At 38.0% G+C, this 18,530-nt stretch overlaps 1 protein-coding gene across 1 annotated transcript; it reads right to left on the reverse strand.

The window, feature by feature from the left end:
• Positions 1–840: 840 nt before the first annotated feature.
• On the reverse strand, positions 841–17,942 carry fam83fa (family with sequence similarity 83 member Fa). The gene is made up of 5 exons (XM_042392794.1): positions 17,326–17,942; positions 11,513–11,680; positions 7,028–7,149; positions 2,262–3,049; positions 841–1,192 (listed from the first exon to the last, which is right to left on the reverse strand). Exons 1-5 carry the CDS (start codon positions 17,797–17,799, stop codon positions 1,143–1,145), a joined length of 1,602 nt encoding a protein of 533 aa, XP_042248728.1. The 5' UTR covers positions 17,800–17,942; the 3' UTR covers positions 841–1,142.
• Between the last annotated feature and the right edge of the window lie 588 nt (positions 17,943–18,530).

Genomic DNA, 18,530 nt, shown 5'->3' on the forward strand with positions numbered 1-18,530 from the left:
ATTTTTTTTGTTTTGGGTAAATTCAACCCCAGAGAATTAGACCTCTTATGAAAAAACTCCAGTTCTAGATCAGTAATAAGGTGCTAATTTGGGATCTGGCAGGGTTAGTGCTGTGTTACAAGTACTCACAGCAACAATCACATACAAAACCTCTGAACATTTAATCATGTATGTAACCGTGTTTCACAGCTGGAGCCTCTGAGACCTCAAATAGAAGTAAAGTATTATTTTTGTGGCAACTTGTCATCAGTTAATTTTTTTTTAAAAAGGATCAAATTCTGTTTTATACCCTTAAAGTATCTTATTCCATACATATGTCTTCCACTTTAATCTTAATATGAACATTTCTGGGAGTTTTAAGGTATAAAATCATTAAAATCACTATTTGGGTTGCTGGAAAAGGTGCCACATATTACACAAACCAGTTTTTTTTTCAGCTGTTTTCATGTGTTTTATTACATTTCTGCTATAAAATTCATCTCAAGTGGTTCTCAAGGATTCACATTTTCATGTCGGTCCAGTTTAAGTGCAAAATACAAAAAGTCGATGTAGAAACAGACGTGGAAACAACACAGTTTGGTCTGCGCTGACACCCGGCCGCTCAGCAGGCCGTACATTATTCACAGCCTGTACATCACACACTGACGAACGCTTATTCTGTTACCAAGGGTCCTCGGTAAGGTGACACTCTGCACAACTGATCACTTTTCCTGTCGCTGTAGCAACCAAAGTAACCCACAGGCATGATGTAATCCACCCACATACCTGGTTCACACCTCAGCTACTCTGCGGTGTTCAGGTTCAAGCATACAAAGGGAAAAAACAACATATAAAAAGCACTTAACTGGAGAATAATTTAATTTAGAAAACATATAAAAACAACATAATGGCAATGTTTTCCTTTGCTGATGCACTTTGGCTACAACGATGAGATGTTCTGGACTTTTTCCTCATGTGATTGGTTAAACTACAACAGGACTTTCACCCAGACGACCGCAGTAGTAACAGGCTGCACTCGTTTAAAGTGGATGCAGAAACGTGACATTGTGAACTGAGCTGTTGCAGCATGTTTAACCAACAGATCCTCAGATGCTCTTTTTTTAACTCCAATGACAGACCGTGCTCTTTGTGTTTTTTTGATCTCATGACTGTATGCAGTTCTTCTTTTGATGCCGCCGGCGGCTTTTGAATCCTGTTGACAAAAAAAACAAAGAAAAAAGACAGATTAGTTAGGTATCAGTAAGATAAAAGAAATGCATATCACAATATTTCTTGAGCATAGAAATAGAAATGCTATTCTGGATTCTTCTACTCGTGTGATGAGTTAATGAAATTCGGTGGAAAGTGCAGATGTGGTGCAGATTTAGACATTTTTTTCAAGACACAAATTATTATTTAAAACAGTTTTTTTTAGAGGATAGTGAAGCTTTGGTGGAGTTGTGCACTCTCTGAATGCTTTATATTCTATACTGTGTGGTATTTCTCGCACAGCTTTTTGTGTTAAAGAGGACGTATCATACACATTTCCAGGTCCATATTTTTATTCTGTGGCTCTACTGGAATATCTTTTAATAATTTACAGTTTAAAAAACTCCTTATTTATCTTATACTGGCTCTTTATGCAGTCCTTCAGTTCAGCCTCTGTCTGAAACAGGCCCTTTTAGCTCCTGTCTCTTTAAGGCCCGCCTCCTGATGAGCCCACTCTGTTCTGATTGGTTAACTTCTGGAAGCTCCGAAGGCCACATAAACAAACGATAGTACTAGGATTTCACTTCTGTTTCTTGTTCTTTACTCAAAATGGAAACTTCTCAAATACATCCGTACATATTCAAGCCCGAATAAGATCCAAAATATGTGAGTGGCGAGAAAGGCTACGGAACAGACAGCCATTTGTGGGCACGTGCAAACAATCTGATGTCATCACGAGGAGGAAGTAGAGGTAACTCTACAAACAGAGCGTTGAGAGCAGGCTGAAGCCCCGGCTTTTGACTTACAGGCAACATTTTTACATATGCTCACCCCAAGTTTAACATAGACATCCGACATTATAACAGCATATAAATGACAGGAAATCACAAAAAGCATGTTATGTCCCCTTTAAAAATATATTTTAAATGTGTATATTTGAGGAGTTTTGTCTATCTTTTGTAGGAAAAAGTGCATCACTCATTTTTGTATGGTTATGATGAAACAAAGAAACAATTACATATCATATATATATATATATATATATATCATAAAACAGACTATTTGAAACATACCGTCTTCGTCTGCTGTGTTGAGGGTCTGCAGAGATAAACTCCTCTGAATGACCTTTGAAGGCTTCTTGATCTTCGATTTCAGCGGACTTGGTTTCTCAATGATCTCAAACGAGTCCTCCACCTCATTTACTGCGACGCCATTGGTCTCTGACACTTTACAAGGAGGAGGCGGGGGCTTCTGCGGAGTGACTACGCCTTCCTCTATAATATCTGTGCTGTGATTGGCTCCTCTGCCTTTCAAGAAGTTCCTAAAGGAGCTGCGTTTCTTTAAACTGCCCGGCTGAATCTTCTTCAAGCCTCCCTTTTCATCCTCATCCTCCTCCCCTGGACTCTGCGGGCGGTCTAGCTCCACCTTTTCCCCTTTGTCCTTGTGAATGAAGTTGCTCTGCAGGCCGTTCCTCTGGCTCAGCCCACCCGCCAGCGAGTTATCAATATGACAGGTCGACAGGTCTTGTAGGGAGCATGTTAGACCCTTACTGTTCCCAAAAACTAAAGAGTACTTCGGATTGTGGTATTTATAAGCAGGTACCTTCATGTCGACCTGCCTGGAGTCCCCAACGGACACTTGAAAGCGAGATGTGGAGACGGGCAGAGGTAGGATTGGCTCCACTTTTGGCTTCCTGATGGGCGCAGGAATAGGCGGCTTGGTGATGTTGAATTCCCCGTAGAGGTCCACCTGTTCAGACACGGCGTACAGCTCCCTGAAGTCGTTGTCGAAGAAGTCCACGGTTTGCCCCGACATCACGGTGATCATGTTCCTGTCCATCCGAGAGGAACTCCAGGTAAAGCTGGAGGAGAAAAGAAGAGTGTGAACCAAAAACTGTGAAGTTTAAGTAAGTTATTAGTCTTTGGAGCCGTTTCTAAACTAAACTAACTCTTCGTGATAAAGGAGCATGTCACTCAGTGCAGCGGTATGACTCACTGACATGTTTTTAATAGCTTTTTTGACAACAGCGGAGGTCTACGCCACAGAGGAAAAGGAAATATAAGGCTTTGGACTCACACACAATACTTGTTAGTAGACCAATTCATTGTTGGTTTGGCTGAAAACATGAGATTTGTTCCAGAAAAATAGAGAAAATTACCAGCCACTCTACTTGATTTGACTAATTTGGACAGCTGAGGCTTCATATTAGCTTCAGATAAATACATTTTTGCACAGAAGGAGGACTGTGGATTTTGTCCTCCATCACTTACAGTGTAAGTGCATTATGAAGGGATCTTCTAATGGTCAGTATGAACAGGAGGAATGATTACAGCAAGAAAAATCTATTCCAATGTTCATTTAGGCTCCTGTCTGTTGTTTTAAGACAGACATGAAAAATTGTGAACCTGCCCTTTAATGACCAGAAAGTCACACAAGACCAAATCAGGTGTCAATTTCATCAAGAAAAACCTAAACAGTCATAATGAAGTGCACGAGTCAAAACATGACTTATGACACTTGGCACCAATCATTCATTCCAGCTCTGACACAATCCGACACTTCATATGGTACTCTGAAAACGTCACTAGATGTGGTTTACCAGCGGGGTCAGATGACTGATATTAGTCACTTTCATATAAGACAGCCGACATGTGGGAAGTTGTGTCATCTGCAGACATCACAGCAGCTTAAGACGATGTGATGCACGCTGTATCCAAAACATTTCAATCTGCTTATTTCTGTCTGAGTCTGGCTTTTCTGCTTCCTGGATTCCAAGTTATTTACAAGAGGAAATTGAGTTTTCTGAAACATTTGCATGTGATTATAAGAATACGGTGGCTTTATAATTTCTTTAAATTGAATATGAGCTTGACAACGACAGGTTTCTTTGTACATTTGTGTAATGGTCTGCAGTCTGTTGTATTGTATTTTATACAATAAAACAAGGCATTTATTCTGTTTAAAAGTATATCACAAAATTATATTTAATCTTCCTTCTCACTGTCTTAAATATTATGTTAATAAATATAAGTAAAGCACGCTGAATGGCCTTTGTTGTTTTACAAATGACAACATTCTTACACCAAACCATCCTGAACTGTATCCACATCATTATTGATCATTAAACACCATTGATGCTAAATGTTTAAATGTCTCTGTGGCAAACTTAACTTAATTTATACATAAAGCTGGACAAATATATCTATATAATAATATAATATACAGCAAATATAATATAGAGACCGTGTTACAGTTTATAGGATTGACATTTCTAAATCGTTCTATCGCTCAACACTATTCAAACATGAGAGCAGGAACCAACACGATAATCGTTTAGGGTTTATGATGTTACTGTTTATTCACTGCATTTTAAGTGCAGGCAGTTTCCACAGTTTAAATTTAGACTGAACTGGACTTTAGACTCGTTTGGGTTCACACCGACTCTGCTGATGTACAGAATGTGTAAAGTAATTCATAATAATTGTAATTTTTTTCTTTAAATATATTTTTTCCCTTACTAAAATCCATATATAGAAAGGTGGTAGCCCTTCCCTTCTCCTAAGGCGAGAGTTTGCACATTTGCACATATAATGAAGGTGGAAAAATATGGAAAAGAGCATAAAGCTTTGATATTAGCCCAAACTAGGAAACATTTCATGTTTGTATGTTTTACAGGCAATGTTATGTTAAAATGCTAAAATTATTTTGTTTGCCAAAAAATGACTCACATACAAAGAAATGTAGAGTATGTTACCTGGAATTTTAAAACACTGCTTAAAAAAACCCCTGTGTACGCATGTATATATGTGTGCACATGTATGTATTGTATGTTTATTTTATTTGTACGTGTTTATACATATGTGTACAGTATATGCATGTATATACAGGTGTACTCTGTGGATACCTTTAAAAAACAGCTCAAGATTTACCTTTTTAGACTTGCTTTTGAGTTGTAGTGTTCTTTTTATCCAATTCTAACTCTTTATTATTCTTTTTTTTTTTTAAATATTATCTTTTTATTTATATGTATACTCATTTGTTTTTCTTTTATCTTGTATTTTGAAGCACGTTGTCAAGTCAGACCATGAAAGGTGCCATATAAACAAACTTTACTAAACATGTATGTGCTGTATATACAGCAGGGCTGCAATTCATGGTTGCTTTCAATGTCGATCAATTTGCTGATTATTTGAAATTAGAAATCCTAATACACTAATTCAGGCTTTGAGGGGGTAAAACTGCGTAAAAACTGTTGTCAACACCAATCACAGATATAGAGAATATGAAAATCTGTTGTATATAAACATGTTTTATGGCTAAAGATTAGAATAAAGTGTTATTTTCTGTGGTGGACAAAATCTTGTCTATAAGCAACTTTCATAAAATTAGGAAAAGTCGTGAAGTATCAAGGTGGTAAAACAATATTAAAGAGGGCTCAAAAACATGGAGGTTAAACAGCAAACCGTCATAAACTGACAAAACAGTCAGAAAGCAGAACAAGACTGAAATATCTGCACAGTAGTTAAAGAAAGATAGCCAAGATGACAACTGGATCCATAACAAAAGATTAATGTGCAGGACTTTCCCGCATTAAATCAAACGGTAGATAAGGAGCTTAAAAAAGCATTCCAGTCACATGAGTCAATTTAATATGCTCCAAAAGTCTTTAAGGAGTCATTAGCGAGCTGGACGGACTGATTTCATATTGTGTTGTAGCAAGTTGTTTTAAGATTAAACCTGAATAGCCTCTTAACAGTTGGATGTGAGAGAGGGAAACAGGCTGTCGTCATCAGGTTTAGGTCCACAAAAATAAACCTGCAAACTGGAAATAAGCTATTTAAGTTAATAAAATAGAGCAACACATTATGTTATGAGCATTTAATGAAGTTAAAATGAAGTAATGTTTGTAATTATTGTACTTTTTAAAGGTAGCCAAATCTTTTAAACCATTTTTCAAATTGCTTATATACAAAAAGGTCCAGTTACAGTAGCAGCTGTTCTGGAGCTTTTGATTATATCACACAGTCATCCTCAGCAGATGGGGAGCAGAAGTTTGTTGTGCTACATATCACAACCTTATGAATTTGTACTACTTGGTAAATTTCTCAAAGAACCTCAGTCAAGAGGTTGTGATGTGTAGCCCAACAAGCTAGTGAAGAACAGGAAACAGAACAGCATTTCTGCACATGCTCAGTGTCGTCTGCCTTACACGGAACTACTCTCCGGAGACTGAAAATGTGATCGCTGTTATTAGTCTTCGGAGACGTTTCTAAACAAACTAAAATGACTGTAATCCTTGTGGTGAAGGAACATGTCACCCAGTGTGGCTCATTAACATGTTTTTAATAGTTTTTGGACAACAATTAAGTCTACGGCACATAAGAGGAATAAGATATATCAGGCTTTAGATACACACAAAATACTTGTAAGTAGATAAATTCATTGTTGGTTTGGCTCCAAACATGAGATTTGTTAACAATAAGGAAATATAGAAAAGCAAAATCCTCCTGGGTAGCAAATCCTGTAAACCACTTTTCAAAACATACTGATGTTTTTATTCTTATTCCGTCTTTATTAAGTTTTGTATTTACGTACGTATGCCATCTTAAAAGAACTTTGTAGCTATTTTACTTATGTTTAAAAATCAATGTTCTTTGATTACATAGAAAAATGTGCAACTAAACTTACTCAACCTCCTCACAAAACCCTTGAAGCATAACATCTGGATACACTAAGAGTTCAGTTTTGGTGTTAAATCTGCACAGTCTTGTCTCAACTGTAAATGGCTTATTGTGTGTGTTTTATGGCATTTGCTGGATATTCACAGAGATATGCTCACCTGTAAGACCCAAACATGACTTTTTCTCCATCCACCAGCATGTATTTGGAGCACAGGGAGCCTGGCAGCTTGCCAAACGACAGGGCCAGCCCCGCACCTCTCACCATCCGCACACGCAGATTCTGTAAAGAAACACCCGCTTAATTACACATTTGAGCTGGCTTAGTGTCACATACATAAGCCTGAGTAAACTCACTCAGCCACAGCTATCAAACATCCCCCGGCTATATCATGCGTAACTCCTTGATTTAATGATGCCAAGTCAAACTGCACTGTCACACCTTGTGACATGTTGGTCAACTTTCCGAGGAAATAAAGAGAAAAACAAAAACCTTAAAGCCACAAGTGTTTACCTAAAGGGAAGAGAATCAGACAGAAAGAAAGAGAGACCTAAATACTCAGTACAGGCTGGGAGGAGGCTTTCCTCTGCTGCCAACCTGGCGTGGGGTGAAGCATCGAGTTACACTCTTTGGATCTGTTCTCAGGAACTATGAATGTGCATTTGTAAGAAGTAACAGAGCCCAGCGCTCTGAAAAGGCCTTTCACAGCCTTATCAACTGACACCACTACCGCCAGGTATTCCTGTGCTCCAGTTAAACCAGGCTGGAGCTACAAAACTCTGCATACAGCAGATAAGGTTGGGTATTGTGTCCCTGTGCAGATAAGATGACAGTCTGGCTCAGTGAACTGCTGCTCGCTCTTAATCTAGTTCAGCACTCACTTGCAGCACACAGGACAGGATTAAATGTGAATTCATGGAAGTAAAATGATGACATTTAATGCACAGGTCGGTCAAAAACGACCACGCTGGCCTGTTTTTTGCAATGTTGCAACATTACATATTCCAGGTATTTCCTCAAAAATCTTGTTCTTGATATTTCCCTGTTATTTACCTCTTTTACTTTTCAAGAAAATCAGGTTTTTGAATTATTACCCCAATTCTTCATAAGTGCACATTTTCTTCCTTTTCTGGTACAAATATAGAAAGCTGAAATGAAACCAGAAGTACCAGAAGTAGGAAAACCTCGTTCAAAATTATATTTCATATTATATTTTCATATTTGTAATAACGCTAATAACTAAATATTCAGCCTTGGAATAGAACCTCAACAGTATGTAATGTAATTTACTTCATATATCTAGATAAAGACGTTTACTTTGTTGAAAAACTAATATCATTGTTTATTTAGTAATTTCTGTTTCAACTGCCCTTAACAAACATTATTTCATCATTGCAGGTTAAACATCACAGCTTGACAAAACAGGCGAGTCCGTTGAACTGTGGTTAGTTCAGACATGACTGTAATAACAGAGGACTGAGCTGTGTGATGACAGCTAAACAGTTTTAAAATGACTGACTGGAAATGGACAAAACAAAGTTACGGTGATGTAAGCACCTGCGCTGTAAAACAGATAAACTGTCATGGGAGCTGTAGTTTTCCATTTGTCTAAAAATATGTATGGTTAACCCCAATAACATGTTCTGTTTATTCAAGAAAAAAAACAGATGAAAGGCAGAAATGCTGAATGTGAGATTCTATTGAATTATGAAGCTGATGGAACAGAAACTAACTCAGGTGTGACGTCAGGACTTCAGCTCTCTATGCAGAATTTACTGTAGATCACATCTCAACTGTCATTCCCATCAACACTCACCTACATTATTTTATATCAGACATCTATATTTTAACCTCGGAAAGTTTGAATTCACTGAACATTCACACTTTATGTGGAAGTGTATCTGCTACTGTCCTACTTAGTAGCGAGCTAACATTAGCTTGCCAACATTACTGATGCCATAACTACGTAGATTAGTAGTAAAATAGCATAAATTAGAGAAAGAGACTCTAATATTCACAGGTTTGACACTTTGATTACAAACTTTAAATGAAGCTGATGAATTCAAATCATTATTTTGATCAAAATTGTGACAATATTACTATCAAAAACCACTGATTCTAATAATAGTCAACTTTGGCCCCCTTATGGAAGATTGTTGGTTCCAATGACCTATGTGTCTAAGGGTTAAAAGACCAGTTCACCCAAACCAGGTTCTGAGATCAAAACACTTTCCTGAAACAGTCTCCATGGTACTCCACAGAGTAAACCACAGATCTCACCTTGAACCATTTTAACTTTTTTAAAAAAAAATTTTTGGTAGAAAATAGTTTGGAAGACTTTTCTGGAAAGAGGATGTGCTACTGTATGGTGGGATTTAAATGCCAAAATTAAATCAAATTCAATACAATACACATTGTTACATTTATTTCCATGTTATACACACATTGCATACATAAAAAGGAAATAAATAAAATACATATAACAATGTGTATTGTATTTCACTTTATTTCATTTGCTTAATTTTTTAAAACTCTTTCTCGTTTACTTTTTTTTTAATTTAAGCATTTTAAATCTTCCATACTGCTGACTTTTTCAAATGTCATGTTTTAATTGAAATTCTTTTGACCTTCACTGTGTTTCGGTGGAGGCAGAGATATCAGTAGCGGAGATCTGAAAACCTTTGCAAATAAACCTGAAACCATCTGCATGATTCAACTAGAAGAAAGTGCAGAATTATGTCAGGGCTGTACAGTGTGATATGTCGCATATGCTGTCTGTGCGATGAATGAATTTACCGCAGTCATACCAGTGTGATACAGTGTGTGCATGTGAGACAGAGCTGCCTGTTTGTGTGAAGTGAAGGTTTGTGTGCCTGTTGGTGTGTGAGGTGAATTCATGGCACATAACTGTTCTACTTGGTATTAATCCAGTGATTAACAATCATTTCCCCGGCTGCGTAGAGTCCATACATCCAACATCAATTCCCACAATTCCTAGGGAACAATCCCATAATTCCTATTCGGTTGCCTCTACCCCGTTTCCTCAGTGAGTTGAGCTAGCTAGATGACAAGAAAAAAATTAAGTGGTATTTTCCTGTATAAATAAAATGAGTTTAACTTATAGTTACATTTATTTCAGAACTTCCTGAACTTGCTTGTGATGCCCATTGACTGTATGTAAAGATGGACGCCATGACAGCTGCCCAAAAGTGAAGCCAAAACATCTCGATCGCCCCCTGGTGGCTGGCTGCAATATAGGTCATAAGTCCCGCCCCCTCCATGTTACAGGATGGGACATGAGCCAAACTAAACAACAAAGTGCACGTTATCACACTGATGTTTGTCCAAGTGCTCATTTTTCTGATAAGTTTGTCAATTAGTTATTTGACGATATAAAAAGGGGGAGTGACGTCATGATTGACAGGTGTGACAGGCGCTCCCTAACTTTCGTCTTTTGGCTTCATTTTTGCATAGCGGCATGAAGTGGAGACGTGTTGTTCATATTTATATACAGTAAATGGTGATGCCAATTCAATCCACTCAATGTAAGCAGGGATTTTTAGCACAAAATCAGATTAAAAACAGGACCCACAGCAGCCTCCATGTTTCCACTGCTGAAAACTTCATCCATATCAGCTCAGAAGGCTGCCCATTGGACGAATTCAACCCTAGACAGGTAGCAGCGAAATGGACACTCTCTTCTAAGAAGGCCAGGATGCCAAATAAGAAAGAGTGGCCAGCAGACAAGCTAGATCTGTGGCACACACACACACACGCACACATACATATACAGGAGTTACTGGTTTAAATGTTATATTGCTTGTTTTGTATTGACTTTAATCTGTTACATTCTGCTAAAGCACAAACAAAATCTTTTGAATTCTAGTTTTTAGCTTCTCATGTTTGTTTTTGTTCTCTTATTAGTGATGTATACATTTTTTTAATTTAATATGAATAATATTGTATGTATGATATAAATTCACTGAGATTTGCTCATTTGAAGCATAATATATTGATGTTTTGTGTATGGTTGTTATGTCCCTGCAATTTACCATAAAGAAAATGTTTGTCTGAAAACATTTATTGTTAAGGTTTGGATTTTGTGTGTCCTGTATGCAACACTAATGTCCTTTTCCAGTCACATAACTGTCTAAGTGATGAACTGCACTATTTGTGGTTATTTTTAGAGATGGTAACAGACGTTTTATACTCATGTTACAAACCTATTGACCTCTGTAGCACCAGTGCTATGTGCAAAATAAGTTAAGGTTCAGCTTCAGGTTTTATGCAGTCCTTTAAATAACCTGGAATACAGAGGTTACTGAACATTTGAGGAATAAAACTATTTTATTGGGCTTTTTATTGTTTTGTTTTTACAGGCTTACAGGTTTTGTCCCACCAGATCAATCATCTCTGTGGTAATATTGTCTTTTACTTGTCAGGAATTTCCAGACAAAGAGCTTGACACATGATACAGAATGTTTTAATCCATGATAATCACTACAGCCACTGCCATTCTGGCCCACCAAGGTGCTTTCCCTCAAACTTTCCATGTTCATATTTGTTTTGTGTATTGTATTAGCGAGCCTCCTCCCTCTGGTACCTCTCTCTGTAATGCTCTCCACTGTTTGCAGAGCTCACTCACCCGCAGATGCACTGCGTTTATCTGGAGCCGACTGCACATATCCAGGAAGTGGGGCACTCCACTGGCCTCCAGCACAGCATAGACGGCCACCCCGCGTCGTGACGAGACATCAAGCAGGTCCTGGAGGATCTGCAGGTCCGTCAGGAGGTCCATGACTATGGCCACCACCTGAGAAACACACAGGAAGAACATTTCAACAGTGAAGACAATCAGGAAAATATCGTACTTTTGACCTCAGTACATTTACCTGACAGCTGCAGTCACTTTCCAGATTAACATTTTACATAAAAAACATAAAAACTGACATTATGAACATCGTTATTCTACATTCTACAGCAGTGTCTGCATTCAGGACCATTACGTAACAGTGCAAGACCTGACAAGACACAAGATATACTGTATGTTTTATTAAACAAACACAATGACTGATGCAGTGGAGCGTTTTACAACCACACTGGGTTTTTATATCCTTGACTACAAGGCTTGTGGGGCTTTTTCCATTTCCTTATTGCGTCTCTCAGGTTTTCCTGGCAGACAGGCCTACGTGTGATGGCAGTGTGGTGGATTTTTAAATGACATCAAACATTAAAAGTAAAGCTCATCTTTACTGGTCATTAGATCATGTACTGAGAAAAACATCTGCTCAGGGAAGGCAGTCATTTTAGTGTAAATCTGCTTGTTTTCAGGAATTAAAGTATTATTTTTCACTAGGTTGGTCCACCACTTTGATCTAGACTGATATATCTCAACAATTACTGGATGTGAACTGACATTCATGGTTTCCAGACGGTGAATCTTCATCACTCTGATGATCCTCTGACTTTTCCTCTTTTGAGTGAAATGTCTCAACAACTGTTGGATGGATTGCCATGAAATTTGGTACAGATATTCATGTTCCCCTCAGGATGAACTGTAATCACTTTGATGATACTTAAACTTTTCATTGAGCGCCACCATCAGGTCAAAATTTTAACTTGTGCGAAACAATGGATGTATCATAAGAATTGGATACTGGACCCCAAGATGTCACTCACCTGGAGCATGAGCCAGAAAAGGTTCAAGCTTCCAGGTTTGCTTCTGCCTAGTGGGCAGGAACAACACCAGGCTGGGAAGCCAATGTGACATAGTGTCCAAACTGTGTAATTACAACTTCTGGGTCAAAAAGCATTTTTTTTTACTGCACGCAATCTGTTAAACGGTGAATACATTTTTCTGAGCATCACAACCCCTGCAAAATGACTCATTTTACTATCAGAATTTGATCTAAATGATTAAATTATTTTATCCCCATTCAAGTGAAGAAGGAGCCAAAATTACAGAAGCTTGAGGAAGCCCATTGAAATACAGTGGACACACGGCAGACCGCCGAGCAACTTTCATATGAATCTTTGAAGGTGTTATCCGGTTCTCCTGCGGCCCATTGAATATGCGTAGTCATGATTTTCCCACTGGCCCCGCACACAAGTTGCCACTGGTCTCATAGACTTTACATTGGGATGATGTCACAAACTTTAAAATCACTTTTCCATGCTCTAAGAAAGTTTTATAAATATGAAAACTTCATGTATTAAAAATTCATTCATGTATTAAAAGACTAATAATTGACCTTGTTTGAAGTTTAAGGTTTCCTGTCAACAGTTTTACAGACATCTCTTTTATAATAGTAGTCTATATGGAAAATGCTTTTTGGGCCGCTGCAATACTGTGAGTGGCCACTGGAAGTGGTGGCTCCGTATCCAGCTCTCTGAATACATCTATGTCCAATACATTTTAGCATGCTAACACACTAAACAAATAAGATGGTGAACATGGTAAATAGCGTTGGTTAACATCAGCATTGTGACTGTGTTAGCATGCTGACAGCATGACACCGTTAGTCTGGTTAGGATACCGGTGTAGTGACCTGGCTTATTCTACATGAAAACAAGATTATCTCACCTGACAGGTAAAACTTTTAATTGCCTTTTATAATATAAGACTTCAAGACTGCGTGTTGATTTAATTGACTTGTTGATATAGTCATTTCCTGCAAGACTAGTCTTACTCTTGAATGTAGTTTTACCAGAAACATAATCATTCTCCACCTATCACATAGAGATCCACCTGGCTCATGATCGACAGCTCATTTAGATATAAATCACACAGCTGGGCTCTTATATCTTTGAGATAATCTGAGATAAACTCTTATAGAGTCATTTTCTGCTACCAGAATTAGCAAGCGTGAGTGTGAGAGTACACTATTCTGTAGGTACATATGAGTGACAATGTGGAAGTACTCTCTAAAGTACTTGGCAGGCTTTCAAGAGTAGATGATTTACTTCACCTTTAGAGAAACAATCTCAGCATGTAATCAGTTAATTAAGCAGTCAGGGCTGTGAACAGGCTAATGTAAACATATATTAAAGAGGATTAACTTCTGTGTTGAAGTATGTTCGGATATTTTTCCATAAGAGCTCTGCATCATTTCCGCTTTCAAAGAGCGCTGACTAACCGGTCGTATCTTGTCCTCCGCACCTCAGAAAGAGAAACAGTAATGCTCATGCCAGTCGAAACAGACCATATCGCTTTACCGTGGAACTATGGCCTGTGGCACCATACCAGTCACAGGTGAACATTCCCCGCTTTAGTTTAAGTCCGCATACCTGGGAGGTCAACCAATCAAAGGGAGTGGATCATGTGGGAGGCTGAATGAGTCGTTGTGAAACTGACATTTAGAGCTCCTGGGCCTTCATCTGCACCATGAATGATTCAGCTTGTTAAAACTTGCATATGACTCTCATTGATGTAGATTTTCATTATTGTTGCCCTGGGTTTGGTTAACCCTTCACTGGTTAATGTCTTTCTGGAAAATTCTTAATATTGTTCTGTATATATTTAGGTTTCATTTAAAAAAAAAAAAGTTATGTACTTACTGCAACTTTAACTAGTTGTATAATAATTCTACATACTTCTTTGGTTATGGAAGGGAAGCGTGAGAGTACCTTCAGCATATTTTCTGCTTTCTATTGTGCAGTTCATAGTAAGCAATTAAAAGAAAATGTGGCTTTGGGCCCAGGTGTAATTGTGACGTTTTACATTTAGGTAGTTTTATATTAACCCTCTCGGGAATACACAGTGAAGAAAAGCATATTGTAAGTTAAAGATTAGCAAGTTTTCCAGTTTTATATGTAGTTTGTAGCACTCAAATGTAATGAAAATATCAATACATGAGCACAACAGTTTTACCTGTAATTTCATCCGTATATTTTAACTTCAACACAGATATTCTGGACACAGCTGGATGTACCTACAGGCAGACCACATGTTAAATCTCACACTAACATTAAACTGCATAGGCGCATGATTGACAGTCACTCCTGCAAGCTGAAACACGAAGTAGCTCTTAGCAGATCATGATGATAGAAATTTCATGTACTAAGTCTTAACTGTCACTTTTATTTTTATTTCCACATATAGCATAGATGATTGAGCTAAAGTGTGCTTGTTGAAACCTGTCTGAGGCTTGAGTCCTGAGGCCCAGAGCTACAGACGTCTTCTATGGTTTAAGTTAAAACCTTTAAACCTGAAAACGTTAACCTGAACTCCACAAATTACAAATCACAGCATGGCTAACATACATTAGATGAGAAGATTGATGCCATTCTTGTATCTGGTGGTTTAATAAGACGTTACAGCCAGCAGCCAGTTAGTTTAGCTTAGCACAAAGACTGGAAACTGCTGAAGCAGCCGGTGGAGACTTCCAGCTAAGAAATAATCGGAGAATTAAACCCCTGTGAAGAGTTGTTTTTACACTTTTTTGTACCGATTATACAAACAAGATAAAAACATGTTAATTAATGAGTTTTACTGGCGCTAGTAGGTGGATTTTGTTGCCGTTGGACTGCATCAGGCCAGCTGTTTCCCCCTGTTTAGTGTGTTTGTGCTGAGATAAGCTGACTGCCTGGCGGCTCCAGCTACATATCAAACACACATAATCAATCTTCTTGTATATATCCACCAGACAGCTGAATAATAATACTCTTTTCGTTTCTTTTTAATTACAATATGCTTGGAATTATTGATTTACACAACAGAATTTTGTAAAAAGATCCCAAGATATGATCATATCAACATCATAATTTTATTTTAAAGCCCCAAAGAAAGGGAATTTCCCTTTAAATTACCTTGTTTTTATTTAAATTGATGTCTATATCATTTAGAGCTGCAACAGTTAGTCGATTAATCGATTAGTTGCCACTATTTTGATAGTTGATTAATCGTTCTGAGTCATTGTTCAAGAAAAAATGTCCAAATTCTCTGATTCCAGCTTCTCAAATGTGAATATTTTCTGGTTTCTTTAGTCCTTTATGATAATAAAGTTAATATCTTGGTTTGTGGACTGTTGGTCGGGACAAAACAAGACAGTTATTGACATGTTTAACAATTTTCTGACATTTTATAGACTAAACAACTAATTGATTCACTGAGAAATCGAGTCGACAGATTAATCGATAATGAAAATAATCCTTAGTTGCAGCTCTAATATCATTATTTTGATTAACACTCAATTAAAAATGTGAACAACTTAACAATATCACTTTAGTACAGCCTTTGTTTACGGTTCAATTATGATGAAATAAATCTAATCCATAACACAAACATTTAGGCAACTTTGTTTTTTATCAAACTGTCTTTTATTGATTAAGTTAAAACCTTTAAACCTTCAATGTTAAGTTAAATTGTCATTTTTTACAGTCTGTCAGATGAATTCAGAGTGAAACCAAAGACAGGACACATGCAAAGTAACAGTCATTGCTCCCAGCCTGAGGTTCTTTGTCTCTTTCACTTGTGAGAGACGGTCACATGAGTCCCTGCAGCCAATCATTTTAAAATGTTAGAGCAATTATTCTGCTGCTGGCCAAGTCAGAGAAGTTCACCATGAAGTGGAAGAAGCTACTGATTGTTTAAGTTTTATTGCGTGGTTAAATATTTTCATATGACAGAGTAATAAAACACGTTTTCCTTTTTTGTAGGTCAACCTGTAGATTTCAGGTTCAACACTGTCGTCTTTGTGGGAGCATTTACACATAAACTAAGGCTTCGTAGAGCCAACTTGCTTTTCAAGTTGCTCTAAATTCATGAACACCCACCTGCAAACTGTTATTCATTACCAATCAATCTGTATTTCTGGATTAATCGTTTATTATTTTACATGTCAGAAAAATGCCCTCAGAGCCCTGAAGAGTCTTAAACTGTTATTTGGACCCAGAAGAGAAAGTCGAATCAGTGAATTTTGGGTATTTTGGCTTTAAATTTGCTTTAAATGATCAAAATTGTTGCAGATTAACTTTCTATCATCTACTGACTAATCAATGAATCAACTAAATGTTTCATCTCTGTGGAAAATATTGACTTGTGAAGGTTTGATTGAGATGTTTTCCCCACTGAAAAGAAAGCACCAAAAAACTAAAGTGAGACTATTATCAGCCATTTTTTTACCATTCAGTTTAAAAAATGTAATTATTTTTTAACTTGTTTCACTTAGAATAAATGTTTATTATATTTTATTTTTGAACTGGGTACTTGTGTTTTCTCTTACCTTCTATTTTTGATTGATAGGCACAACAACGCCAAGACAAATTCATTGTATGTGCTTGGCAATAAACCTGTAGATAATTGAAACTGTTTACAAATACAAATCAACTTATTTTCCAGGAAATTTACACTTGAAATTGTTGATTTGTGCTGGAAAAAGGTTGAAAATGGTAAATTAAAGAAAACTTTGCCAACATGAATAGAGGTTAGAATAAACATTAGAATAAAGGTGAAGGTACCCTGTATGATTCCTGTATGAGCCTCCTCACCACCTCCTTGATGTGCGGGCCGTGGTCTTTGGGCGGCTCGGTGTACACTGACACCCGGGTCACCCCCTTGTAGACGCCGCTCCTGCCCGACCAGCCGATGTCCAAAGACGGGGCCTCGGTGTCGGACATCTGGGGCCAGTAGGTGGAGTGGACCCCGGAGTCCGCGCTAGAGGACCCTTTGGACTTCTCATTGTCGCCGGTTTCAGAGTCACTGTCCGTGTCGTACTCCTGAAACATTTTCCGCATGTATTTAATTTCCCTGGCGGAGAGAAAGTCCTTGGTGTTGTCCTCCTGCAGCCGCATCTTGAAGGCTCCGTCTCCGTTCCTCAGCAGCTGCTCCAGAGCGGCTCGCTGCTCCTCGCTGTAGTAAAACTGCGGCCGGGACTCCGGGATCTTCTCGTTGACGTGCTCGTCGTCCAAGCACAGCAGCTGAGACTCCGCCATAGCGGCTCAAAAAAGACAAAAAAGAAGTTCCTCCTCCGATCCTGCTCGTCTTTACCCGGCCGTTGTTCTCCTAAACAGCGCTGTGCTACCTGTGAGCACAGGTGAGCCCGGTGACGTGGAGTCTCTCAGGTAGAGGCAGGAGGCGGGGTTAACTTCGGCGGGACTCATTAATGAACCAGTATCAAGGTAGCGACGTTATCAAAGGACTCTGTATTAAATAATCTTCGGTTCAGTAAAAAAGACTGTATATCTGTAATTACCTAAATTGCCTTTTTTCCCCTTTATCGCATTCTTTATGTCAGTGTAACCTTTTTGTATGGAAGCCGAAAACGGCTGTGATTGCTTTTTTTTCTTTTTAATACAATTATCTCAAGATAACAAACCCCACAACACACTCAGCTTCATGGAGTTAAAGCATCACAGTAAAAGTACACAAGTATAAGTACACAAGTATCATCAGCTTCATGTAGTTAAAGTATCACAGTAAAAAGTATAATCAGCATCGGCTTATGTTATCTCGAGATAACGAGATAAATTAACCCGTTATCACAAGAAAATGAGCTTTGTTATATCGAGATAACAAAACAGTTAGCTCGTGATCTCGTTATAAAGTCATTGCAACTGCAAGCACGGCCATTCTTGGCTTCTGTATTTTTGGCTTGTGACCCCATAAAATAAAGCAAACACTACCTCGGACCCTTCATCAGACCTCTTTTGTTTTATTTGAATAA

Source organism: Thunnus maccoyii, chromosome 18 (genome assembly GCF_910596095.1).
Source record: "Thunnus maccoyii chromosome 18, fThuMac1.1, whole genome shotgun sequence".
Taxonomy (NCBI): domain Eukaryota; kingdom Metazoa; phylum Chordata; class Actinopteri; order Scombriformes; family Scombridae; genus Thunnus; species Thunnus maccoyii.